The 25000-nt window shown below is 52.9% G+C and overlaps 1 protein-coding gene and 1 long non-coding RNA gene across 3 annotated transcripts in view; both read right to left on the bottom strand.

Annotated features, from left to right (window-relative positions):
• LOC118370024 (BCL-6 corepressor-like) overlaps positions 1-25000 on the bottom strand; it is a 148559-nt gene that overhangs the window by 59358 nt on the left and 64201 nt on the right. The window contains 4 exon segments of the mRNA XM_052499796.1: positions 1526-1804; positions 5859-6400; positions 12181-12483; positions 14730-15137. Coding sequence (XP_052355756.1) covers positions 1526-1804; positions 5859-6400; positions 12181-12483; positions 14730-15137 — 1532 coding nt within the window.
• Positions 9606-12170, bottom strand: LOC127916762 (uncharacterized). 2 transcript variants are annotated; one of them, XR_008095853.1, is made up of 3 exons: positions 10378-12170; positions 10118-10221; positions 9606-10065 (listed from the first exon to the last, which is right to left on the bottom strand). It is a non-coding gene; the product is annotated as an uncharacterized LOC127916762 (long non-coding RNA). The 2 variants fall into 2 exon arrangements; XR_008095852.1 differs by having other exon boundaries at positions 9606-10221; positions 10326-10481; positions 10534-12170.

The following is a 25000-nucleotide window of genomic DNA, read 5'->3' as shown; positions in this document are numbered from 1 at the left end:
CCCTTCAAACCAACACACTAGCACCCCGTACAGCCCTTCAAACCAACACACTAGCACCCTGTACATCCCTTCAAACCAACACACTTCAGCACCCTGTACAGCCCTTCAAACCAACACACTAGCACCCTGTACATCCCTTCAAACCAACACACTAGCACCCCCCTGTACAGCCCTTCAAACCAACACACTAGCACCCCGTACAGCCCTTCAAACCAACACACTAGCACCCCGTACAGCCCTTCAAACCAACACACTAGCACCCCGTACAGCCCTTCAAACCAACACACTAGCACCCCGTACAGCCCTTCAAACCAACACACTAGCACCCCGTACAGCCCTTCAAACCAACACACTAGCACCCCGTACAGCCCTTCAAACCAACACACTAGCACCCAAACCAACACACTAGCACCCCATACAGCCCTTCAAACCAACAACTAGCACCCCGTACAGCCCTTCAAACCAACACACTAGCACCCACACTAGCACCCCCGTACAGCCCTTCAAACCAACACACTAGCACCCCGTACAGCCCTTCAAACCAACAACTAGCACCCCGTACAGCCCTTCAAACCAACACACTAGCACCCCGTACAGCCCTTCAAACCAACACACTAGCACCCCGTACAGCCCTTCAAACCAACACACTAGCACCCTTCAAACCAACACACTAGCACCTTGTACAGCCCTTCAAACCAACACACTAGCACCCAGTACAGCCCTTCAAACCAACACACTAGCACCCCGTACAGCCCTTCAAACCAACACACTAGCACCCTGTACAGCCCTTCAAACCAACACACTAGCAACCCGTACAGCCCTTCAAACCAACACACTAGCACCCTGTACAGCCTATCAAACCAACACACTAGCACCCCGTACAGCCCTTCAAACCAACACACTAGCACCCCGTACAGCCCTTCAAACCAACACACTAGCACGCCGTACAGCCCTTCAAACCAACACACTAGCACCCCGTACAGCCCTTCAAACCAACACAATAGCACCCCGTACAGCCCTTCAAACCAACACACTAGCACCCTGTACAGCCCTTCAAACCAACAACACACTAGCACCACCTTGTACAGCCCTTCAAACCAACACACTAGCACCCCGTACAGCCCTTCAAACCAACACACTAGCACCCCACTAGTTGTACAGCCCTTCAAACCAACACACTAGCACCCCGTACAGCCCTTCAAACCAACACACTAGCACGCCCTTGTACAGCCCTTCAAACCAACACACTAGCACCCCGTACAGCCCTTCAAACCAACACACTAGCACCCCGTACAGCCCTTCAAACCAACACACTAGCACCCCGTACAGCCCTTCAAACCAACACACTAGCACCCCGTACAGCCCTTCAAACCAACACACTAGCACCCTGTACAGCCCTTCAAACCAACACACTAGCACCCTGTACAGCCCTTCAAACCAACACACTAGCACCCTGTACAGCCCTTCAAACCAACACACTAGCACCCTGTACAGCCCCTCCACATATGTTATCAAATCATCTTACCTCGTATCCTAGGCGGGAAGCCCTCTGGAGCAGGGTCTCTCCTGCGTTCTTGTTGACGATGAGCCTGCGGGCCTCAGGAGGCATGGGTCGGCTGGCAGGGGTAGAGGTGTGCACCGGGGGGTTGGAGGGAGTTGGCGTGCGGTCCTGGGTCTCTGTAGGGCTGGGGAGAGGGCTGAGCTGGGGGGGCAGGGTGAGAGAGGGGGCGGGGGAGGAGGGGGAGTAATCCGACAGGGATGAAGACCTCCTCCGCTTCTCGCTGCATCGCTTTTCCTTGACCTGCTGTGTGTGATGGGGGAGGGAGAGAGAGGGAGAACAGAAGAGTCAGATCTTCCACAGAAAGCTTCCACACACACATACTGAGATAACGCTATCCTCTCTCCTGTGGGTGTGTGTGTGGCTCGACAAGTCGCTGCCCTACAGACTCATCCCATACTGACACATGGCTGTGGTGAGGGAACAACAGAAGAGAGGAGGAGAGAGAGTCTGAAAGAGGAACACGATACTGAGGTTATTAGAGTCCGTCTTTCAGACTCCCCTTCCCTCTATTTTTACAGTCTGGGCTGCTCTCTTCCATCCCTCCCCCTCCGTCCTCACCCTCTCTGCGGAGGTTATCATTTATGCCGTCCTCCACTTCCTTCCATCCCTCCCCCTCCGTCCTCACCCTCTCTGCGGAGGTCATCATTTATGCCGTCCTCCACTTCCTTCCATCCCTCCCCCTCCGTCCTCACCCTCTCTGCGGAGGTTATCATTTATGCCGTCCTCCACTTCCTTCCATCCCTCCCCCTCCGTCCTCACCCTCTCTGCGGAGGTCATCATTTATGCCGTCCTCCACTTCGTTCCATCCCTCCCCCTCCGTCCTCACCCTCTCTGCGGAGGTCATCATTTATGCCGTCCTCCACTTCCTTCCATCCCTCCCCCTCCGTCCTCACCCTCTCTGCGGAGGTCATCATTTATGCCGTCCTCCACTTCCTTCCATCCCTCCCCCTCCGTCCTCACCCTCTCTGCGGAGGTCATCATTTATGCCGTCCTCCACTTCCTTCCATCCCTCCCCCTCCGTCCTCACCCTCTCTGCGGAGGTTATCATTTATGCCGTCCTCCACTTCCTTTCTTCTCTCTCCCTCCGTTTTCCCTACTCCTTCCTCTCCCTCTATGTAGATTAGGGTCGCTGGTCTAGTCTAGGGTGAAGTGCTAATTATTCCCGACCACAGGTTGTGTGTGTGTGTGTGTGTGTGTGTGTGTGTGTGTGTGTGTGTGTGTGTGTGTGTGTGTGTGTGTGTGTGTGTGTGTGTGTGTGTGTGTGTGTGTGTGTGTGTGTGTGTGTGTGCACTGTGGGCCCTACACACACACACACGTGGTGGCTGCGCGGTGGCGGGGCTAATAAATGTCAGCGCTTCTCCAGGGGCCCTGGCCGTGGCCTCGCAAAGTCATTTATAACCATGAGCACTGGCTTGTCACAGAGAGATGGGGGGGAGCGAGAGCGTGACTTGACTGCCCACCGCCAGAAATGCCCCAGGATACACGCGTACCCAATTGTTCCTCCAAAATGTAAAGCTCCTAACAAAAAGCTGATTTTCCTCATACGCTTCCTTTGTAACACTGTTATGAGTTAGGCAGTTACAAATTCTACTCATATATCCTCAACACTGCAGTTACAAATTCTACTCATATATCCTCAACACTGCAGTTACAAATTCTACTCATATATCCTCAACACTGCAGTTACAAATTCTACTCATATATCCTCAACACTGCAGTTACAAATTCTACTCATATATCCTCAACACTGCAGTTACAAATTCTACTCATATATCCTCAACACTGCAGTTACAAATTCTACTCATATATCCTCAACACTGCAGTTACAAATTCTACTCATATATCCTCAACACTGCAGTTACAAATTCTACTCATATATCCTCAACACTGCAGTTACAAATTCTACTCATATATCCTCAACACTGCAGTTACAAATTCTACTCATATATCCTCAACACTGCAGTTACAAATTCTACTCATATATCCTCAACACTGCAGTTACAAATTCTACTCATATATCCTCAACACTGCAGTTACAAATTCTACTCATATATCCTCAACACTGCAGTTACAAATTCTACTAATTTATCGTCAACAACACTGCAGTTACAAATTCAACACTGCAGTTACAAATACACATTCCTGATGGTTGGTTATCCAGTTAGTATCAATAGTTGATGGTTGGTTATCCAGTTAGTATCAATAGTTGATGGTTGGTTATCCAGTTAATATCAATAGTTGATGGTTGGTTATCCAGTTAGTATCAATAGTTGATGGTTGGCTATCCAGTTAGTATCAATAGTTGATGGTTGGCTATCCAGTTAGTATCAATAGTTGATGGTTGGTTATCCAGTTAATATCAATAGTTGATGGTTGGTTATCCAGTTAATATCAATAGTTGATGGTTGGTTATCCAATTAATATCAATAGTTGATGGTTGGTTATCCAGTTAATATCAATAGTTGATGGTTGGTTATCCAGTTAATATCAATAGTTGATGGTTGGTTATCCAGTTAATATCAATAGTTGATGGTTGGTTATCCAGTTAATATCAATAGTTGATGGTTGGTTATCCAGTTAGTATCAATAGTTGATGGTTGGTTATCCAGTTAGTATCAATAGTTGATGGTTGGTTATCCAGTTAATATCAATAGTTGATGGTTGGTTATCCAGTTAATATCAATAGTTGATGGTTGGTTATCCAGTTAATATCAATAGTTGATGGTTGGTTATCCAGTTAGTATCAATAGTTGATGGTTGGTTATCCAGTTAATATCAATAGTTGATGGTTGGTTATCCAGTTAGTATCAATAGTTGATGGTTGGTTATCCAGTTAGTATCAATAGTTGATGGTTGGTTATCCAGTTAATATCAATAGTTGATGGTTGGTTATCCAGTTAATATCAATAGTTGATGGTTGGTTATCCAGTTAATATCAATAGTTGATGGTTGGTTATCCAGTTAATATCAATAGTTGATGGTTGGTTATCCAGTTAGTATCAATAGTTGATGGTTGGCTATCCAGTTAATATCAATAGTTGATGGTTGGTTATCCAGTTAATATCAATAGTTGATGGTTGGTTATCCAGTTAATATCAATAGTTGATGGTTGCTACATCTAGATTGTTACCCCGAGTGTGATGTTTTATGTAAATATTACCTCCATGTATGAGATGATGAAATGCTATATTTGAAATGGGATCTGAAAACCCCTCCATATTTAGGCTCCGCATCCTGATTTGACACATTCTGAAGACACGTTAAATGAATGTGACGCTTCTAAAAGGAAAGTAACATGAGAGACGTTACGATGCTTTCATGATATAGATCTGCACAGTGTGTGTGTGTGTGTGTGTGTGTGTGTGTGTGTGTGTGTGTGTGTGTGTGTGTGTGTGTGTGTGTGTGTGTGTGTGTGTGTGGACACGTCTGTCAGCGACGGCGCTCGCAGCAGCCAGCGAACGGCAAACAGGACACAGCCACTGCGTCTGCCCCGGAGAGATCTCTGGGTGTGTGTGTGTGAATACCGCAGCAGGCGGAAGGAGGAGGAGAAAGAGAGGAAAGGGAGCAGAGAGGCTCGGGAGGAGGGCTATGTGTGTGTGTGTACGTGGTGTGATTCTGCAGGTGCCGTGCTGACAGCTGCTGCGCTGGGTAATTCCTCAGGGCTGGACGGACAGACACGCCAGCACACGCCAGCACACGCACACACACACACACACACACACACACACACACACACACACACACACACACACAACTCCTGCAGTATACTCAGTATTGTGATCTACATAGCCAGAGACTAAGGCTCTCACAGACATGACACACCAGCCGAGGCCCATTCCTGCTCCCTGGGGTTGCTGTGTTTTGTGGAGAATGTGCTTCCGTCACACAGTCCAGACCTCTAGAGCACACTCACCCTCCACCCTCTTTCCCTTCCTCCCTCCCTCACTCCTTCCATCCCTCCTCTTCCAGTCTGGGGCGGATTGTGCTCAGAGCAGGGGGAGGTCACAGCAGCGACACACAAACACACACTCGCAGTGACCCCAAGCACATCTCCCTCTGAGCTTTCCCAGTGAGCTCCAATAAGCTCTATAATTGTAATAATCAACATGGTTGTGATTTGAAGCATATTTAAGGAGCTCTGCCCAGGGGGGGATTTCAGCCAATGGGAACACACAGTGGAACACAGAGGACTCGATCTCTCACACACTGGGAGAGAGGATGACAAAAAAACAGAGAGAATGTTTCCACAAGAGTCTGTGCACAAAAGCGTGAAAAGGAGTGTGTGTGTTCCACTCACCTTATTCTCCCTCTCTTCCCTCAGTTCTTCATTCCCCAGCTTCTCTCTCTCCCTCTCTTCCCTCGGTGCTTCATTCCCCAGCTTCTCTCTCTCCCTCTCTTCCCTCGGTGCTTCATTCCCCAGCCTCTCTCTCTCCCTCTCTTCCCTCAGTTCTTCATTCCCCAGTCTCTCTCTCTCCCTCTGGGTGGTGTGTTTAGTCTTGCACTGACGCTTGCCCTTGGGCTTGTCCTGGTCACCATGCCAACGGAGTCTGGGGTCCACCAGGTTCCCCGTTGGATTGGGGTCGTGGTCGGGGTGAGGGCCGGGGGGTCCCAGTCCCAAAGCGCTGGTCCTGCGGTGTTCTTTTAGCCTCTGTCTCTTGTCTGACAGCCGTGGAGGGCTGGGGGTGAGGGTGATGTGGGGGTGTGCAGGGGCCAGGGAGTGAAAGGGGGTGAGGGCAGGGGTGGTGGTCTGCAGGGGTGGTTTTCTGACAGGGGTGGTGGACGGGGTCCGGTAGAGGCGGTCCCGATGCGCTGGGGTCAGAGGAACAGACGGCAGCATCACTAGACAGAGGGAGGGATGGGAGAGGTTAGCTGATCAAGTCCCGACAAACAGAACCATCTCCCACAGAGCAAATACAACCAGCTAAATTACACTACAAATACTACTTATCCCCTGGAACTACTGGGAGTGGAGGCTTTTGTTCCAGCCCAGCACCAACACACCTGGTGGACCTGATAAAGATAGAACGGACTATTGTTTGTTTCAAGGCCATGTGCAACAGCCAACAACAGAAAAAAAGTCTGTTCTTTCCCAAGAGTCTCTTTTTTTCTAGGATGAAAACAAGACAAGCATGTACTTTTCTCCAAGGTCTCGTTAGAGAATGTGATAAGACAGAGGGCTGGGACGAGAGAACGTGATGAGACAGAGGGCTGGGCCTAGAGAACGTGATGAGACAGAGGGCTGGGACGAGAGAACGTGATGAGACAGAGGGCTGGGACGAGAGAACGTGATGAGACAGAGGGCTGGGCCTAGAGAACGTGATGAGACAGAGGGCTGGGACGAGAGAACGTGATGAGACAGAGGGCTGGGCCTAGAGAACGTGATGAGACAGAGGGCTGGGACGAGAGAACGTGATGAGACAGAGGGCTGGGACTAGAGAACGTGATGAGACAGAGGGCTGGGCCTAGAGAACGTGATGAGACAGAGGGCTGGGACTAGAGAACGTGATGAGACAGAGGGCTGGGCCTAGAGAACGTGATAAGACAGAGGGCTGGGACGAGAGAACGTGATGAGACAGAGGGCTGGGACTAGAGAACGTGATAAGACAGAGGGCTGGGACGAGAGAACGTGATGAGACAGGGGGCTGGGCCTAGAGAACGTGATGAGACAGAGGGCTGGGACTAGAGAACGTGATGAGACAGAGGGCTGGGCCTAGAGAACGTGATGAGACAGAGGGCTGGGCCTAGAGAACGTGATGAGACAGAGGGCTGGGCCTAGAGAACGTGATGAGACAGAGGGCTGGGACGAGAGAACGTGATGAGACAGAGGGCTGGGACGAGAGAACGTGATGAGACAGAGGGCTGGGACGAGAGAACGTGATGAGACAGAGGGCTGGGCCTAGAGAACGTGATGAGACAGAGGGCTGGGACGAGAGAACGTGATGAGACAGAGGGCTGGGACGAGAGAACGTGATGAGACAGAGGGCTGGGACTAGAGCACGTGATGAGACAGAGGGCTGGGACTAGAGAACGTGATAAGACAGAGGGCTGGAACTAGAGAACGTGATGAGACAGAGGGCTGGGCCTAGAGAACGTGATGAGACAGAGGGCTGGGCCTAGAGAACGTGATGAGACAGGGGCTGGGACTAGAGAACGTGATGAGACAGAGGGCTGGGCCTAGAGAACGTGATGAGACAGGGGGCTGGGACTAGAGAACGTGATGAGACAGGGGGCTGGGACTAGAGAACGTGATGAGACAGAGGGCTGGGACTAGAGAACGTGATGAGACAGAGGGCTGGGACGAGAGAACGTGATGAGACAGGGGGCTGGGACGAGAGAACGTGATGAGACAGAGGGCTGGGCCTAGAGAACGTGATGAGACAGGGGGCTGGGCCTAGAGAACGTGATGAGACAGAGGGCTGGGACTAGAGAACGTGATGAGACAGAGGGCTGGGCCTAGAGAACGTGATGAGACAGAGGGCTGGGCCTAGAGAACGTGATGAGACAGGGGCTGGGCCTAGAGAACGTGATGAGACAGAGGGCTGGGCCTAGAGAACGTGATGAGACAGAGGGCTGGGCCTAGAGAACGTGGTGAGACAGAGGGCTGGGCCTAGAGAACGTGATGAGACAGAGGGTTGGGCCTAGAGAACATGATGAGACAGAGGGCTGGGCCTAGAGAACATGATGAGACAGGGGGCTGGGCCTAGAGAACGTGATGAGACAGGGGGCTGGGCCTAGAGAACGTGATGAGACAGAGGGCTGGGACGAGAGAACGTGATGAGACAGGGGGCTGGGACTAGAGAACGTGATGAGACAGAGGGCTGGGACTGAATGCTAGAGTGACGTTCTCACGAAGACATCCGTGGATCTGGGGATTCTGATGTAGAGGGGGTTATGGGATTCAGGAGGGATATATGAAATATGACAGACAGAGAGGGAAAACAGAGAGGTGAGAGAGAGAGAGGTGAGAGAGAGAGAGAGGTGAGAGAGAGAGGTGAGAGAGATTGGGTGGGCAAGAGATGGAGAGTGATTGCAAAAGGGCAGCAAGCCTGCGAGACAAAGAGCGCATGCGAGAGGGAGAGAGAGAGAGAGCACGAGCAGAACAAAGAGAGGGAGAGAGAGAGAGACAAAGAGCGTGAGAGGGGGGAGAGAGAGAGAGAGAGAGAGAGAGAGAGAGAGAGAGAGAGAGAGAGAGAGCAAGAGCAGAACAAAGAGAGCGAGAGGGAGTGCAGGAGAGTGAGAGCGAGAGAAAACACAAGGGAATGAGCTGAAGCGAGAGGAGGGTGTGTGTCAGCTGTTTTCCATTGCGTGCACCAACAGTGACATGAAACATAGGAAATGACAGACTAGGTGCAGCTGCAATACACAGCGATACACACACTCATTTGCACGCATGCACACAGCGATACACACACTCATTTGCACGCACACACACGTGGTGAAGAGACAGAGAGGCGGTTTCAGAGAGCCAGTGGGGAGGTTTAACTCGTCCATCTGGTAAATGATTTATCGTGCTGGGCGGGAGGCTCGCTGCAAATGGCCTTCCTCCTCTCTCCTCCTCTAAGGATATCCAGAGGGGAGAGGCCAATCCACCACACACACGTTCTCACACTTACCTGGTCACACACCACAGCTCTTTCCGAGTAAATGGAGGAGGGGCTAAATGGAGGAGGGGCTAAATGGTGTGAGGAAAAAATGACACATTCTATATTGTGTACGTCTCTCAAGAACTCTATGGACAGACTGGGTACCATGACAACAATAGGGACATGTTCTGCTTACCACTAAACAATTCCTATTGTTTAGTGTGTGTGTGTGTGTGTGTGTGTGTGTGTGTGTGTGTGTGTGTGTGTGTGTGTGTGTGTGTGTGTGTGTGTGTGTGTGTGTGTGTGTGTGTGTGTGTGTGTGTGTGTGTGTGTGTGTGTGTGCATGTGTGTCAACCTGTCTCACAGTATGCAGGGCGATGCCTATTATCCCCTAGCTACCTCTGACCCCCCTCCCTCCCCCCAGCACAGGGAACAGTCCCCAGAGAGGTGTTGCGCACTAAAGCATGTGTGGTGTGTAAACCGCTTCCCTTCTCCAATAAGGTGTAATTAATACCCTGTACTGTTGTTGTGTTTCCTCCAGGGCTTAGAGGAACCACTTTAAACATCGTGTCACCCCTCATCCTATTCAACCCCTTTTACACCACTCAAGGTTTAACAAGGCTCTTATCTGCCTGGGGTGGAGCTGCACATCTTCAAATGAGTCAAAGTACCCTGACAAACCCTGGGTCAACGTGGAGGAGCTTTGAACACACCTCTAAACGCCCTGACAAACCCTGGGACAACGTGGAGGAGCTTTGAACACACCTCTAAACGCCCTGACAAACCCTGGGACAACGTGGAGGAGCTTTGAACACACCTCTAAACGCCCTGACAAACCCTGGGACAACGTGGAGGAGCTTTGAACACACCTCTAAACGCCCTGACAAACCCTGGGACAACGTGGAGGAGCTTTGAACACACCTCTAAACGCCCTGACAAACCCTGGGTCAACGTGGAGGAGCTTTGAACACACCTCTAAACGCCCTGACAAACCCTGGGACAACGTGGAGGAGCTTTGAACACACCTCTAAACGCCCTGACAAACCCTGGGACAACGTGGAGGAGCTTTGAACACACCTCTAAACGCCCTGACAAAACCTGGGTCAACGTGGAGGAGCTTTGAACACACCTCTAAACGCCCTGACAAACCCTGGGACAACGTGAAGGAGCTTTGAACACACCTCTAAACGCCCTGACAAACCCTGGGTCAACGTGGAGGAGCTTTGAACACACCTCTAAACGCCCTGACAAACCCTGGGACAACGTGGAGGAGCTTTGAACACACCTCTAAACGCCCTGACAAACCCTGGGACAACGTGGAGGAGCTTTGAACACACCTCTAAACGCCCTGACAAACCCTGGGTCAACGTGGAGGAGCTTTGAACACACCTCTAAACGCCCTGACAAACCCTGGGACAACGTGGAGGAGCTTTGAACACACCTCTAAACGCCCTGACAAACCCTGGGACAACGTGGAGGAGCTTTGAACACACCTCTAAACGCCCTGACAAACCCTGGGACAACGTGGAGGAGCTTTGAACACACCTCTAAACCCCTGACAAATGAGACTAATGGAAAGGGTGGGGGTGTGTGTGGGTAGTGTCTAGTCACTTACACAGAGGATGTGTGTGTGTGTGTGTGTCTGACTGAGGGGTGTGTGTAGCACAGGGGATGCGAAGGAGTGTGTGTGTCTGATGCAAAGCGGATATCTATTTGTGGACCGTTGAGTGTGTGTGTGTGTGCGTGTGCGTGTGCGTGTGCGTGCGTGCGTGCGTGCGTGCGTGTGTGTGTGTGTGTGCTTGTAGGTTCGTTAAACAACCATTAGAATGCAACACGGCTGAAAAGCGATTCAGAGAAGAGCAGTTTGACTGACACACACCTCTGCATGTTCCATACGCCAGAGGAGCCGTGAGTGCTCACACAGTTAGACTCTTTACTGAAGACAACGAAGGAGGATACGATATCAAGGAGAGAGATAGGAGAAAGAGAGAGGCGAGAGAAGGAATGAACAGGTGACTAGCAGAAATAAATCAGAGATGCTAAATTGGAGATGCTGAGATGAGAAAGTGAGAGACAGAGGGGGAAAAATACATTGGCTGACGGAGAGAAAACCCCCAGGAAAAAGCAGAGAGAGAGAACTGCTGGTTGAACTACCAGTGTTATTAACGGTGGAATCTCACGCCTCATTATGCCCAGGCACGAGTTGCCAAGGCGATATCGTTTAAGTGCCAGAGAGAGGTAGTGGGAGAGAGAACGTTGTGTGAGAGAGAGCAAGAGAGAGAAGGAGAGAGGTACAAGCCGTCTGTCACCCAGACAACCACTAACATATCCCCAAAACGGCTGCCTACTGCCTTCGTTACCACACCAACACCTGGTGTTTCACGTTCACTGCTCAGCCCGCTCCCCTGACCGCTGTTCCCTCTGTACCCCCGAAGGGAACATACAACATGTAGCCTACGCTAGCTAGCTGGCGACAGGCCAATCTTCAAGGTCATTTAGCCAAGGCAACACGCCCGTAGCCTACAGTGAAAAGGTGGAAAATGGGAGCAAAGCTCGTCCCCAAAATGTTTAACTAATAAAATACAGTGCCTTGCGAAAGTATTCGGCCCCCTTGAACTTTGCGACCTTTTGCCACATTTCAGGCTTCAAACATAAAGATATAAAACTGTCTTTTTTTGTGAAGAATCAACAACAAGTGGGACACAATCATGAAGTGGAACGACATTTATTGGATATTTCAAACTTTTTTAACAAATCAAAAACTGAAAAATTGGTGCAGTGAGTGACTCAACGCTACAGTGCTGGAGTGGCTTTTATTGATGTTGAGTCAATAAAAGGTGGAGTTATTGTTCTTTATGGACGGTTGTAAAGAACATGATTATCATGCATTCCACATAAACACAGCCCCCGTGACTCAACTGAAAACTGTTGTCAACATCTGCCAGAAAGGATGGTTGGATGGATGATTATTATACGAAAACCCAAACTCTAGAAGACCCAAAATAAGCCATTTTTATCAACTTTGTTTTAACGTACCTCGCTCGATGTCGCCGTGACCAAACGTTTCATGACACCAGGCGTGGCCGTTGACCTCTGACCTGCGTTTCAGGCTCCGGTCTTCTTGTGAGGCAACCTTCCTGTCTCTGACGCCAACCTCGGGGCACCCGTTGGGCAGGATTGTCGTCATGGCCATGCTTCCGTTGACCTCTGTCGACCTCTGGGTGGCGGCCTGCCATTGGCTGAGCTCCTGGGCGAGGCGGGGCTTGCTGAGTCGGAGGCCGGTCAGCTCGATACACACCTTGAGGTTCTTTAGTTCCTCTGGGACGGGCTCAGTGGGGCCTGGGGAGATGGACGACCAGAGGTTAAATCAACGTTTGGGAAACCAAGTCAGTCATTACATTTGGGTGGAAAAATCCAGTTGATCCTTTCCAAATAAAGAGGCACGAATTGTAATGAAATGCGCTTGAATCTAATGAATTTAGTTGCATTGGAAGCTCAGCTAATAAAAGAAGTTAAACATTTGTTTTTAAATGAAAAGCTGTGCTGTTGTGAAAGAGCTCACCTCCAACCCCCTGTTAACAACAAATGGGAGCAATTCCACAGAGTTTTAAATAAAGTAGCGATTCACAGAAGGTTATTTTGGGTTGAAACCAAACTGGTCTGTTTGTGAAGCACGACACCGCAGAGCCCCTTGACGAATCACAGCTGAGTGTGTGCGTGTGTTTGTGTGTTTGGTTTCGTGTAGGCAACTGAACACAAATCACACGACATGAAAAGACTGAGAAAGACACCACCACAAAAGAGAACGACAGAGGGAGAGAGGGAGAGAAGGAGTGAGAGAGCCCAGCCACATGAAAGCAGATGAATCCAGGCCGGGGAGAAAGTGATGACAGACAGGATGGGGGGATTCTCTTGTCACTGAGCGAGGGATGAGGAAGGAGGGAGAGAAAGAGGAAGGGAAGAATAATGGAGAGGTATATACACTGCTCAAAAAAATAAAGGGAACACGAAAATAACACATCCTAGATCTGAATGAAAGAAATATTCTTATTAAATACTTTTTTCTTTACATAGTTGAATGTGCTGACAACAAAATTACACAAAAATGATCAATGGAAATCAAATGTATCAACCCATGGAGGTCTGGATTTGGAGTCACACTCAAAATTAAAGTGAAAACCACACTACAGGCTGATCCAACTTTGATGTAATGTCCTTAAAACAAGTCAAAATGAGGCTCAGTAGTGTGTGTGGCCTCCACGTGCCTGTATGACCTTCCTACAACGCCTTGGCATGCTCCTGATGAGGTGGCGGATGGTCTCCTGAGGGATCTCCTCCCAGACCTGGACTAAAGCATCCGCCAACTCCTGGACAGTCTGTGGTGCAACGTGGCGTTGGTGGATGGAGCGAGACATGATGTCCCAGATGTGCTCAATTGGATTCAGGTCTGGGAGACGGTCCATAGCATCAATAGCATCAATGCCTTCCTCTTGCAGGAACTGCTGACACACTCCAGCCACATGAGGTCTAGCATTGTCTTGCATTAGGAGGAACGCAGGGCAAACCGCACCAGCATATGGTCTCACAAGGGGTCTGAGGTTCTCATCTCGGTACCTAATGGCAGTCAGGCTACCTCTGGCGAGCACATGGAGGGCTGTGCGGCCCCCCAATGAAATGCCACCCCACACCATGACTGACCCACCGCCAAACCGGTCATGCTGGAGGATGTTGCAGGCAGCAGAACGTTCTCCACGGCATCTCTAGACTCTGTCACGTCTGTTACATGTGCTCAGTGTGAACCTGCTTTCATCTGTGAAGAGCACAGGGCGCCAGTGGCGAACTTGCCAATTTTGGTGTTCCCTGGCAAATGCCAAATGTCCTGCACGGTGTTGGGCTGTAAGCACAACCCCCACCTGTGGACGTCGGGCACGCATACCACCCTCATGGAGTCTGTTTCTGACCGTTTGAGCAGACACACGCACATTTGTGGCCTGCTGGAGGTCATTTTGCAGGGCTCTGGCAGTGCTCCTCCTGCTCCTCCTTGCACAAAGGTGGAGGTAGCGGTCCTGCTGCTGGGTTGTTGCCCTCCTACGGCCTCCTCCACGTCTCCTGATGTACTGGCCTGTCTCCTGGTAGCGCCTCCATGCTCTGGACACTACGCTGACAGACACAGCAAACCTTCTTGCCACAGCTCGCATTGACGTGCCATCCTGGATGAGCTTCAATACCTGAGCCACTTGTGTGGGTTGTAGACTCCGTCTCATGATACCACTAGAGTGAAAGCACCGCCAGCATTCAAAAGTGACCAAAACATCAGCCAGGAAGCATAAGAACTGAGAAGTGGTCTGTGGTCACCACCTGCAGTACCAGTCCTTTATTGGGGGTGTCTTGCTTACTGCCTATAATTTCCACCTGTTGTCTATTCCATTTGCACAACAGCATGTGACATTTATTGTCAATCAGTGTTGCTTCCTAAGTGGACAGTTTGATTTCACAGAAGTGTGATTGACTTGGAGTTACATTGTGTTGTTTAAGTGTTCCCTTTATTTTTTTGAGCAGTGTAGATCCATGACGAGGGCCCTTACCGTTGGTTAGCCTGGCTCTTTTGGATGGAACGTCCATCGTCTCCTCCTTCTCCTCTTCTCTCTCATTTTCCTCCCGCTCTTTCCCCTGGCTGACGGCCTGGAGTGGCTGGCACGGTTCCAGGGCATATGCGTGTTTCCTGCCAGGCACCGTTGTGGGCATGGAGGCTGGCATGGTGGGCATGATGCCAGGGTTGGCATCCTTCTGGGCCTGCCTTTCCACTGGGGCCGTGGGCAGGCTGGCAGACCGCTCCCGTGGGAGCACACACACCCTCTCCTCTTTCTCCAGCATCATCCTCCTCTCCTCCAGGTCGGGGCCAGCCTGCTCCCTCTCTCTGGGTGGGAGGCCCTCAGTGTGTGGGCATCGCTGGAGAACAGGCACTCTGTTGTTGGGGCACGTCAGCTGCACACCTGCACACACACGCACACACACACACACACAGAAGGGGTATAATCAAATACACTGAGCAGCACTCGAGAAACCACAGCACTCTCATCAAACTAAATCTGTTTAAAATGATGACTGCTGGTCCAGTCTCAAGACGAGGTAGAAAATACTCCCCACACAAACAGCACCCACTAACCAGCCCAGCAACCACCCCTATGTTTGGCCGAGGCCCACCATGCTCTTACCACACACAGAGGCAGCAAGAGAGGCAGCAAGAGAGAGAGGCAGCGAGAGAGAGAGGCAGCGAGAGAGAGAGGCAGCGAGAGAGAGAGAGAGAGAGAGAGAGAGAGAGAGAGAGAGAGAGAGAGAGAGAGGCAGCGAGAGAGAGAGAGGGAGAGGCAGCGAGAGAGAGGGAGAGGCAGCGAGAGAGAGAGAGAGAGGCAGCGAGAGAGAGAGAGAGGGAGAGGCAGCGAGAGAGAGAGAGAGAGAGACAGCGAGAGAGAGAGAGAGAGAGAGAGGCAGAGAGAGAGAGAGAGAGAGAGGGAGAGAGAGAGAGAGAGGCAGCGAGAGAGAGAGAGAAGGGCAGCGAGAGAGAGAGAGAGGAAGCGAGAGAGAGAGAGAGAGGCAGCGAGAGAGAGAGAGAGAGGCAGCGAGAGAGAGGCAGCGAGAGAGAGAGAGGCAGCGAGAGAGAGAGAGGCAGCGAGAGAGAGAGAGCAGCGAGAGAGAGAGGCAGCAAGAGAGAGAGAGTCAGCGAGAGAGAGAGGCAGCGAGAGAGAGGCAGAGAGAGAGAGGCAGAGAGAGAAAGGCAGCGCGAGAGAGAGAGGCAACGAGAGAGAGAGAGAGAGAGAGAGCAGCGAGAGAGAGAGAGAGGCAGAGGGAGAGGCAGAGAGAGAGAGAGGCAGCGAGAGAGAGAGGCAGCGAGAGAGAGAGAATGGCAGCGAGAGAGAGAGGCAGCGAGAGAGAGAGAGAGGCAGAGAGAGAGAGAGAGAGAGAGAGAGAGCGAGAGAGAGAGAGAATGGCAGAAGGAGAGAGAGAGAGAGAGAGAGAGAGAGAGAGAGAATGAGCAGAAGGAGAGAGAGGCAGCGAGAGAGAGAGGCAGCGAGAGAGAGAGAGGCAGCGAGAGAGAGAGGCAGCAAGAGAGAGAGAGGCAGAGAGAGAGAGAGAGGCAGAGAGAGAGAGAGGCAGAGAGAGAGGCAGAGAGAGAGAGGCAGAGAGAGAGAGGCAGCGAGAGAGAGAGGCAGCGAGAGAGAGAGAGAGGCAGCGAGAGAGAGAGAGAGAGAGAGAGAGAGAGAGAGAGAGAGAGAATGGCAGAAGGAGAGAGAGGCAGAGAGAGAGAGGCAGCGAGAGAGAGAGAATGGCAGAAGGAGAGAGAGGCAGAGAGAGAGAGAGGCAGCGAGAGGGAGAGGCAGCGAGAGAGAGAGAGGCAGCGAGAGAGAGAGGCAGCGAGAGAGAGAGGCAGTGAGAGAGAGAGAGAGAGAGAGAGAGAGAGAGAGAATGGCAGAAGGAGAGAGAGAGAGAGAGAGAGAGAGAGAATGGCAGAAGGAGAGAGAGGCAGCGAGAGAGAGAGAGAGAGAGGCAGCGAGAGAGAGAGAGAGAGAGAGAGAGAGAGAGAGAGAGAGAGAGAGAGAATGGCAGAAGGAGAGAGAGGCAGGGTGGAGAGAGGCAGAGAGAGAGAGAGGCAGAGAGAGAGAGAGAGAGAGGCAGCGTGAGAGAGAGAGGCAGCGAGAGAGAGAGAGGCAGCGAGAGAGAGAGAGAGAGAGGAGAGAGAGAGAGAGAGAGAGAGAGAGAGAGAGAGAGAGAGAGAGAGAGAGAGAGAGAGAGAGAGAGAGAGAGAGAGAGAGAGGGAGAGAGAAAGGGAGAGAGAGAGGCAGTGAGAGAGAGGCAGAGAGAGAGAGAGAGAGAGAGAGAGAGAGAGGCAGCGAGAGAGTGGCAGAGAGAGAGAGGCAGCGAGAGGCAGAGAGAGAGAGGCAGCGAGAGGCAGAGAGAGAGAGAGAGAGAGAGAGAGAGAGAGGCAGAGAGAGAGAGAGAGAGAGAGAGGCAGCGAGAGAGAGGGAGAGGCAGCGAGAGAGAGAGAGAGAGAGGCAACGAGAGAGAGAGAGAGGGAGAGGCAGCGAGAGAGAGAGAGAGAGAGAGAGGCAGCGAGAGAGAGAGAGAGAGAGGCAGAGAGAGAGAGAGAGAGAGAGGGAGAGAGAGAGAGAGAGAGGCAGCGAGAGAGAGAGAGAGAAGGGCAGCGAGAGAGAGAGAGAGAGGCAGCGAGAGAGAGAGAGAGAGGCAGCGAGAGAGAGAGAGAGAGGCAGCGAGAGAGAGGCAGCGAGAGAGAGAGAGGCAGCGAGAGAGAGAGAGGCAGCGAGAGAGAGAGGCAGCAAGAGAGAGAGAGGCAGCGAGAGAGAGAGGCAGCGAGAGAGAGGCAGAGAGAGAGAGGCAGAGAGAGAAAGGCAGCGAGAGAGAGAGGCAACGAGAGAGAGAGAGAGAGATGCAGCGAGAGAGAGAGAGAGGCAGAGGGAGAGGCAGAGAGAGAGAGAGGCAGCGAGAGAGAGAGAGGCAGCGAGAGAGAGAGGCAGCGAGAGAGAGAGGCAGTGAGAGAGAGAGAGAGAGAGAGAGAGAGAGAGAGAGAGAGAGAGAGGCAGAAGGAGAGAGAGAGAGAGAGAGAGAGAGAGAGAGAGAGAGAGAGAATGGCAGAGGGAGAGAGAGGCAGCGAGAGAGAGAGGCAGCGAGAGAGAGAGAGGGCAGCGAGAGAGAGAGGCAGCAAGAGAGAGAGAGGCAGCGAGAGAGAGAGGCAGCGAGAGAGAGGCAGAGAGAGAGAGGCAGAGAGAGAAAGGCAGCGCGAGAGAGAGAGGCAGAGGGAGAGGCAGAGAGAGAGAGAAAGGGAGAGAGAGAGGCAGAGAGAGAGAGGCAGCGAGAGAGAGGCAGCGAGAGAGAGAGAGAGATAGGCAGAGAGAGAGAGGGAGAAAGGCAGAGAGAGAGAGGCAGAGAGAGAGAGGCAGAGAGAGAGAGAGAGGCAGAGAGAGAGAGAGGCAGAGAGAGAGGCAGAGAGAGAGAGGCAGAGGGAGAGAGGCAGAGAGAGAGAGGCAGCGAGAGAGAGAGGCAGCGAGAGAGAGAGAGAGAGAGGCAGCGAGAGAGAGAGAGAGAGAGAGAGAGAGAGAGAGAGAGAGAGAATGGCAGAAGGAGAGAGAGGCAGAGAGAGAGAGGCAGCGAGAGGGAGAGGCAGCGAGAGAGAGAGAGGCAGCGAGAGAGAGAGGCAGCGAGAGAGAGAGGCAGTGAGAGAGAGAGAGAGAGAGAGAGAGAGAGAGAGAGAGAGAATGAGAAGGAAGGAGAGAGAGAGAGAGAGAGAGAGAGAATGAATGGCAGAAGGAGAGAGAGGCAGCGAGAGAGAGAGAGAGAGAGGCAGCGAGAGAGAGAGAGAGAGAGAGAGAGAGAGAGAGAGAGAGAGAGAGAGAGAGAGAGAGAGAGAGAGAGAGAGAGAAGAGAGAAAGAAGGAGAGAGAGGCAGGGTGGAGAGAGGCAGCGAGAGAGAGAGGCAGAGAGAGAGAGAGAGGCAGAGAGAGAGAGGCAGCGAGAGAGAGAGGCAGCAGAGAGAGAGAGAGAGAGAGAGGCAGCGTGGGAGAGAGAGAGGCAGCGAGAGAGAGAGAGGCAGCGAGAGAGAGAGAGAGAGAATGGCAGAGAGAGAGAGAGAGAGAGAGAGAGAGAGAGAGAGAGAGAGAGGGGAGAGAGAGAGAGAGAGGCAGCGAGGGAGAGAGAGAAAGGGAGAGAGAGAGGCAGAGAGAGAGAGGCAGAGAGAGAGAGAGAGAGAGAGAGAGCAGCGAGAGAGTGGCAGAGAGAGAGAGGCAGCGAGAGGCAGAGAGAGAGAGAGCAGCGAGAGGCAGAGAGAGAGAGAGAGAGAGAGAGAGGCAGAGAGAGAGAGAGAGAGAGAGAGAGAGAGAGAGAGAGAGAGAGAGAGAGAGAGAGGCAGCGAGAGAGAGAGAGAGAGAGAGGCAGCAGAGAGAGAGAGAGAGAGAGAGAGAGAGAGAGAGAGAGAGAGAGAGAGAGAGAGAGAGAGGCAGAAGGAGAGAGAGGCAGAGAGAGAGAGGCAGCGAGAGAGAGAGGCAGAGAGAGAGAGAGAGGAGAGAGAGGCAGAGAGAGAGAGGCAGCGAGAGAGAGAGGCAGCGAGAGAGAGAGAGAGAGAGAGGCAGCGAGAGAGATAGAGGCAGCGAGAGAGAGAGAGAGAGAGAGAGAGAGAGAGAGAGAGAGAGAGAGAGAGAGAGAGAGAGAGAGAGAGAGAGAGAGAGAGAGGGCAGCGAGAGAGAGAGAGAGAGGCAGCGAGAGAGAGAGAGAGAGCAGCGAGAGAGAGAGAGAGGCAGCGAGAGAGGCAGCGAGAGAGAGAGAGAGAGAGAGAGAGAGGCAGCGAGAGAGAGAGGCAGAGAGAGAGAGAGAGAGAGAGAGAGAGAGAGAGAGAGAGAGAGAGAGAGAGAATGGCAGAAGGAGAGAGAGAGAGAGAGAGAGAGAGAATGGCAGAAGGAGAGAGAGAGAGAGAGAGGAGAGAGAGAGAGAGAGAGAGAGAGGCAGCGAGAGAGAGAGAGAGAGGCAGCGAGAGAGAGAGAGAGAGGCAGCGAGAGAGAGAGAGAGGCAGAGAGGGAGAGAGAAAAGAGAGAAAGGGAGAGAGAGAGGGAGAGAGAGAGAGGCAGCGAGAGAGAGAGAGAGAGAGAGAGAGAGAGAGAGAGAGAGAGAGAGAGAGAGAGAGAATGGCAGAAGGAGAGAGAGGCAGAGAGAGAGAGGCAGCGAGAGAGAGAGAGGCAGAGAGAGAGAGGGAGAGGCAGAGAGAGAAAGGCAGCGAGAGAGAGAGGCAGCGAGAGAGAGAGAGAGAGGCAGCGAGAGAGATAGAGGCAGCGAGAGAGAGAGAGAGAGAGAGAGAGAGAGAGAGAGAGAGGCAGCGAGAGAGAGAGAGAGAGAGAGAGGCAGCGAGAGAGAGAGAGAGGCAGCGAGAGAGAGAGAGAGAGAGAGAGAGAGAGAGAGAGAGAGAGAGAGAGAGGCAGCGAGAGAGAGAGGCAGCGAGAGAGAGAGGCAGTGAGAGAGAGAGAGAGAGAGAGAGAGAGAGAGAGAGAGAGAGAATGGCAGAAGGAGAGAGAGAGAGAGAGAGAGAGAGAGAATGGCAGAAGGAGAGAGAGGCAGCGAGAGAGAGAGAGAGAGAGAGAGAGAGAGAGAGAGAGAGAGAGAGAGAGAGAGAGAGAGAGAGAGCGAATGGCAGAGAGAGAGAGGCAGCGAGAGAGAGAGAGAGAGGCAGGCAGAGAGAGAGAGGCAGCAAGAGAGAGAGAGGCAGCGAGAGAGAGAGGCAGCGAGAGAGAGGCAGAGAGAGAGAGGCAGAGAGAGAAAGGCAGCGCGAGAGAGAGAGGCAACGAGAGAGAGAGATGCAGCGAGAGAGAGAGAGAGAGGCAGAGGGAGAGGCAGAGAGAGAGAGAAAGGAGAGAGAGGCAGAGAGAGAGAGGCAGCGAGAGAGAGGCAGCGAGAGAGAGAGCAGCGAGAGAGAGAGAGATAGGCAGAGAGAGAGAGAGAGGCAGAGAGAGAGAGAGGCAGAGAGAGAGAGAGAGGCAGAGAGAGAGAGGCAGAGAGAGAGGCAGAGAGAGAGAGAGCAGAGAGAGAGAGAGGCAGCGAGAGGCAGCGAGAGAGAGAGGGCAGCGAGAGAGAGAGAGAGAGGCAGCGAGAGAGAGAGAGAGAGAGAGAGAGAGAGAGAGAGAGAGAGAGAGAGAGAGAGAAAATGGCAGAAGGAGAGAGAGGCAGCGAGAGAGAGAGGCAGCGAGAGAGAGAGGCAGCGAGAGAGAGAGAGGCAGCGAGAGAGAGAGGCAGCGAGAGAGAGAGGCAGTGAGAGAGAGAGAGAGAGAGAGAGAGAGAGAGAGAGAGAGAGAGAGAGAGAATGGCAGAAGGAGAGAGAGAGAGAGAGAGAGAGAGAGAGAATGGCAGAAGGAGAGAGAGAGAGATGGCAGAAGGAGAGAGAGGCAGCAAGAGAGAGAGAGAGAGAGAGAGAGAGAGAGAGAGAGAGAGAGAGAGAGAGAGAGAGAGAGAGAGAGAGAGAGAGAGAGAGAGAGAGAGAGAGAGAGAGAAATGGCAGAAGGAGAGAGAGGCAGGGTGGAGAGAGGCAGCGAGAGAGAGAGGCAGAGAGAGAGAGAGAGAGAGGCAGAGAGAGAGAGGCAGCGAGAGAGAGAGGCAGCGAGAGAGAGAGAGAGAGAGAGGCAGCGTGAGAGAGAGAGGCAGCGAGAGAGAGAGAGAGAGAGATGGCAGAGAGAGAGAGAGAGAGAGAGAGAGAGAGGGAGAGAGAGAGAGAGAGGCAGCGAGGGAGAGAGGGAGAGAGAAAGGGAGAGAGAGAGGCAGTGAGAGAGAGGCAGAGAGAGAGAGAGAGAGAGAGAGAGAGAGAGAGAGAGAGAGAGAGAGAGAGAGAGAGAGAGAGAGAGAGAGAGAGAGAGAGAGGCAGCGAGAGAGTGGCAGAGAGAGAGAGGCAGCGAGAGGCAGAGAGAGAGAGGCAGCGAGAGGCAGAGAGAGAGAGAGAGGCAGAGAGAGAGAGAGAGAGAGAGAGAGGCAGAGAGAGAGAGAGAGGGAGAGAGAGAGAGGCAGCGAGAGAGAGAGGCAGAGAGAGAGAGAGAGGAGAGGCAGAGAGAGAGAGGCAGCGAGAGAGAGAGGCAGCGAGAGAGATAGAGGCAGCGAGAGAGAGAGAGAGAGAGAGAGAGAGAGAGAGAGAGAGAGAGAGAGAGAGAGAGAGAGAGAGAGAATGGCAGACGGAGAGAGAGGCAGAGAGAGAGAGGCAGAGAGAGAGAGAGGCAGTGAGGGAGAGAGAAAGAGAGAAAGGGAGAGAGAGGCAGAGAGAGAGAGGCAGCGAGAGAGAGAGAGAGACAGAGAGAGAGAGGGAGAAAGGCAGAGAGAGAGAGGCAGAGAGAGAGGCAGAGAGAGAGAGGCAGCGAGAGGCAGAGAGAGAGAGGCAGCGAGAGAGAGGCAGCGAGAGGCAGAGAGAGAGAGGCAGCGAGAGAGAGAGAGAGAGAGAGAGAGAGAGAGAGAGAGAGAGAGAGAGGGAGAGAGAGAGAGAGAGAGAGAGAGAGAGAGAGAGAGAGAGAGAGAGAGAGAGAGAGAGAGAGAGAGAGAGAGAATGGCAGAAGGAGAGAGAGGCAGAGAGAGAGAGGCAGCGAGAGAGAGAGGCAGAGAGAGAGAGAGAGAGAGAGAGAGGCAGAGAGAGAGAGAGAGAGGCAGCGAGGGAGAGAGAGAGGCAGCAAGAGAGAGCGAGGCAGAGAGAGAGAGGCAGAGAGAGAGAGAGAGAGAGGCAGCGAGGGAGAGAGAGAGGCAGCGAGAGAGAGCGAGGCAGCGAGAGAGAGAGAGGCAGAGAGAGCGAGCGACTGGGTCTTTCCGACTCCCTGGGCTCAAATTAGCTACAAACATCAGCTCGGGCTGTCTTCCAGCTCTGCCCCCTATTCCCACCCACTGCTGCTTCCAGCTCTGCCCCCTATTCCCACCCACTGCTGCTTCCAGCTCTGCCCCCTATTCCCACCCACTGCTGCTTCCAGCTCTGCCCCCTATTCCCACCCACTGCTGCTTTCAGCTCTCCCTCTCCCCTTCTCTCTGCCCTCTCTCTTTCCTTCTGTCCTCTCTCCCCTTCTCTCTGCCCTCTCTCTTTCCCTCTGTCCTCTCTCCCCTTCTCTCTGCCCTCTCTCTTTCCCTCTGTCCTCTCTCCCCTTCTCTCTGCCCTCTCTCTTTCCCTCGGTCCTCTCTCCCCTTCTCTCTGCCCTCTCTCTTTCCCTCTGTCCTCTCTCCCCTTCTCTCTGCCCTCTCTCTTTCCTTCTGTCTTCTCTCCCCTTCTCTCTGCCCTCTCTCCCCTTATCTCTGGCCTCTCTTTCCCTCTGTCCTCTCTCCCCTTCTCTCTGTCCTCTCTCCCCTTCTCTCTGCCCTCTCTCTTTCCCTGTGTCCTCTCCCTTTCCCTCTGTCCTCTCCCCTTCTCTCTGCCCTCTCCCTTTCCCTCTGTCCTCTCTCCCCTTCTCTCTGCCCTCTATTTCCCCCTGTCCTCTCCATTTCCCTCTGTCCTCTCTCCCCTTCTCTCTGCCCTTTCCCTTTCCCTCTGTCCTCTCTCCCCTTCTCTCTGCCCCTCTGTCCTCTCTCCCCTTCTCTCTGCCCTCTCTCTTTCCCTCAGTCCTCTCTCCCCTTCTCTCTGCCCTCTCTCTTTCCCTCTGTCCTCTCTCCCCTTCTCTCTGCCCTCTCTTTCCCCTGTCCTCTCTCCCCTTCTCTCTGCCCTCTCTTTCCCCCTGTCCTCTCCCTTTCCCTCTGACCTCTCTCCCCTTCTCTCTGCCCTCTCCCTTTCCTTCTGTCCTCTCTCGCCTTCTCTATGCCCTCTCTTTCCCTCTGTCCTCTCTCCCCTTCTCTCTGCCCTCTCTCTTTCCCTCAGTCCTCTCTCCCCTTCTCTCTGCCCTCTCTCTTTCCCTCTGTCTTCTCTCCCCCTTCTCTCTGCCCTCTCTTTCCTTCTGTCTTCTCTCCCTTCTCTCTGCCCTCTCTCCCCTTCTCTCTGCCCTCGCTTTCCCTCTGTCCTCTCTCCCCTTCTCTCTGCCCTCTCTTTCCCCTGTCCTCTCTCCCCTTCTCTCTGCCCTCTCTTTCCCCCTGTCCTCTCCCTTTCCCTCTGTCCTCTCTCCCCTTCTCTCTGCCCTCTCCCTTTCCTTCTGTCCTCTCTCGCCTTCTCTATGCCCTCTCTTTCCCTCTGTCCTCTCTCCCCTTCTCTCTGCCCTCTCTCTTTCCCTCAGTCCTCTCTCCCCTTCTCTCTGCCCTCTCTCTTTCCCTCTGTCTTCTCTCCCCTTCTCTCTGCCCTCTCTTTCCTTCTGTCTTCTCTCCCCTTCTCTCTGCCCTCTCTCCCCTTCTCTCTGCCCTCGCTTTCCCTCTGTCCTCTCTCCCCTTCTCTCTGCCCTCTCTTTCCCCTGTCCTCTCTCCCCTTCTCTCTGCCCTCTCTTTCCCCCTGTCCTCTCCCTTTCCCTCTGTCCTCTCTCCCCTTCTCTCTGCCCTCTCCCTTTCCTTCTGTCCTCTCTCGCCTTCTCTATGCCCTCTCTTTCCCTCTGTCCTCTCTCCCCTTCTCTCTGCCCTCTCTCTTTCCCTCGGTCCTCTCTCCCCTTCTCTCTGCCCTCTCTCTTTCCCTCTGTCCTCTCTCCCCTTCTCTCTGCCCTCTCCCTTTCCCTCTGTCCTCTATCGCCTTCTCTCTGCCCTCTCTTTCCCCCTGTCCTCTCTCCCCTTTGCTCTGCCCTCTCTTTCCCCCTGTCCTCTCCCTTTCCCTCTGTCCTCTCTCCCCTTCTCTCTGCCCTCCCCTTTCCCTCTGTCCTCTCTCGCCTTCTCTCTGCCCTCTCTCTTTCCCTCTGTCCTCTCCCACTTCTCTCTGCCCTCTCTCTTTCCTTCTGTCTTCTCTCCCCTTCTCTCTGCCCTCTCTCCCCTTCTATCTGCCCTCTCTCTTTCCCTCTGTCCTCTCCCCTTCTCTCTGCCCTCTCTCTTTCCTTCTGTCTTCTCTCCCCTTCTCACTTTTCCAGACCTCCCTCCCTCCTCTGCATGTCCGGGGCTGTAAAAGGCTCCTTGAGAATGTCTCCAGGCTCTAAAGCAGCCGCTTGGATCAAAGGCAGCTGGTGGGGGTGTCTGCTCTCCATCGTCCACTCTTTCTTTTTCCCCTTCTATCTTTCCACTCGCTTTCTCTCTCTCTTTCTCTGGCTGTAGCCCAGACCCTGGCTACATGCTGTGCTGCCTCACAGGGCTGCCGTTGTACTGGCCCTGCTCTGGGACACACACCCATCCCCCCAGGTCCTGTCCTGCCAGCGCCCCAAATATCTCTCCATCTGGCAAACAGCATCATATGACTCACACCACTCCGCTCGGCACAGCGCGCACCCCATAATGACAGCGTCTGCGCCATGGCA

Source organism: Oncorhynchus keta, chromosome 37, assembly GCF_023373465.1.
Source record: "Oncorhynchus keta strain PuntledgeMale-10-30-2019 chromosome 37, Oket_V2, whole genome shotgun sequence".
In the NCBI taxonomy this organism is placed as follows: Eukaryota; Metazoa; Chordata; class Actinopteri; order Salmoniformes; family Salmonidae; genus Oncorhynchus; species Oncorhynchus keta.
Note: the sequence above shows the minus strand (reverse complement) of the source record. Positions and strands in the feature narration are given on the sequence as shown.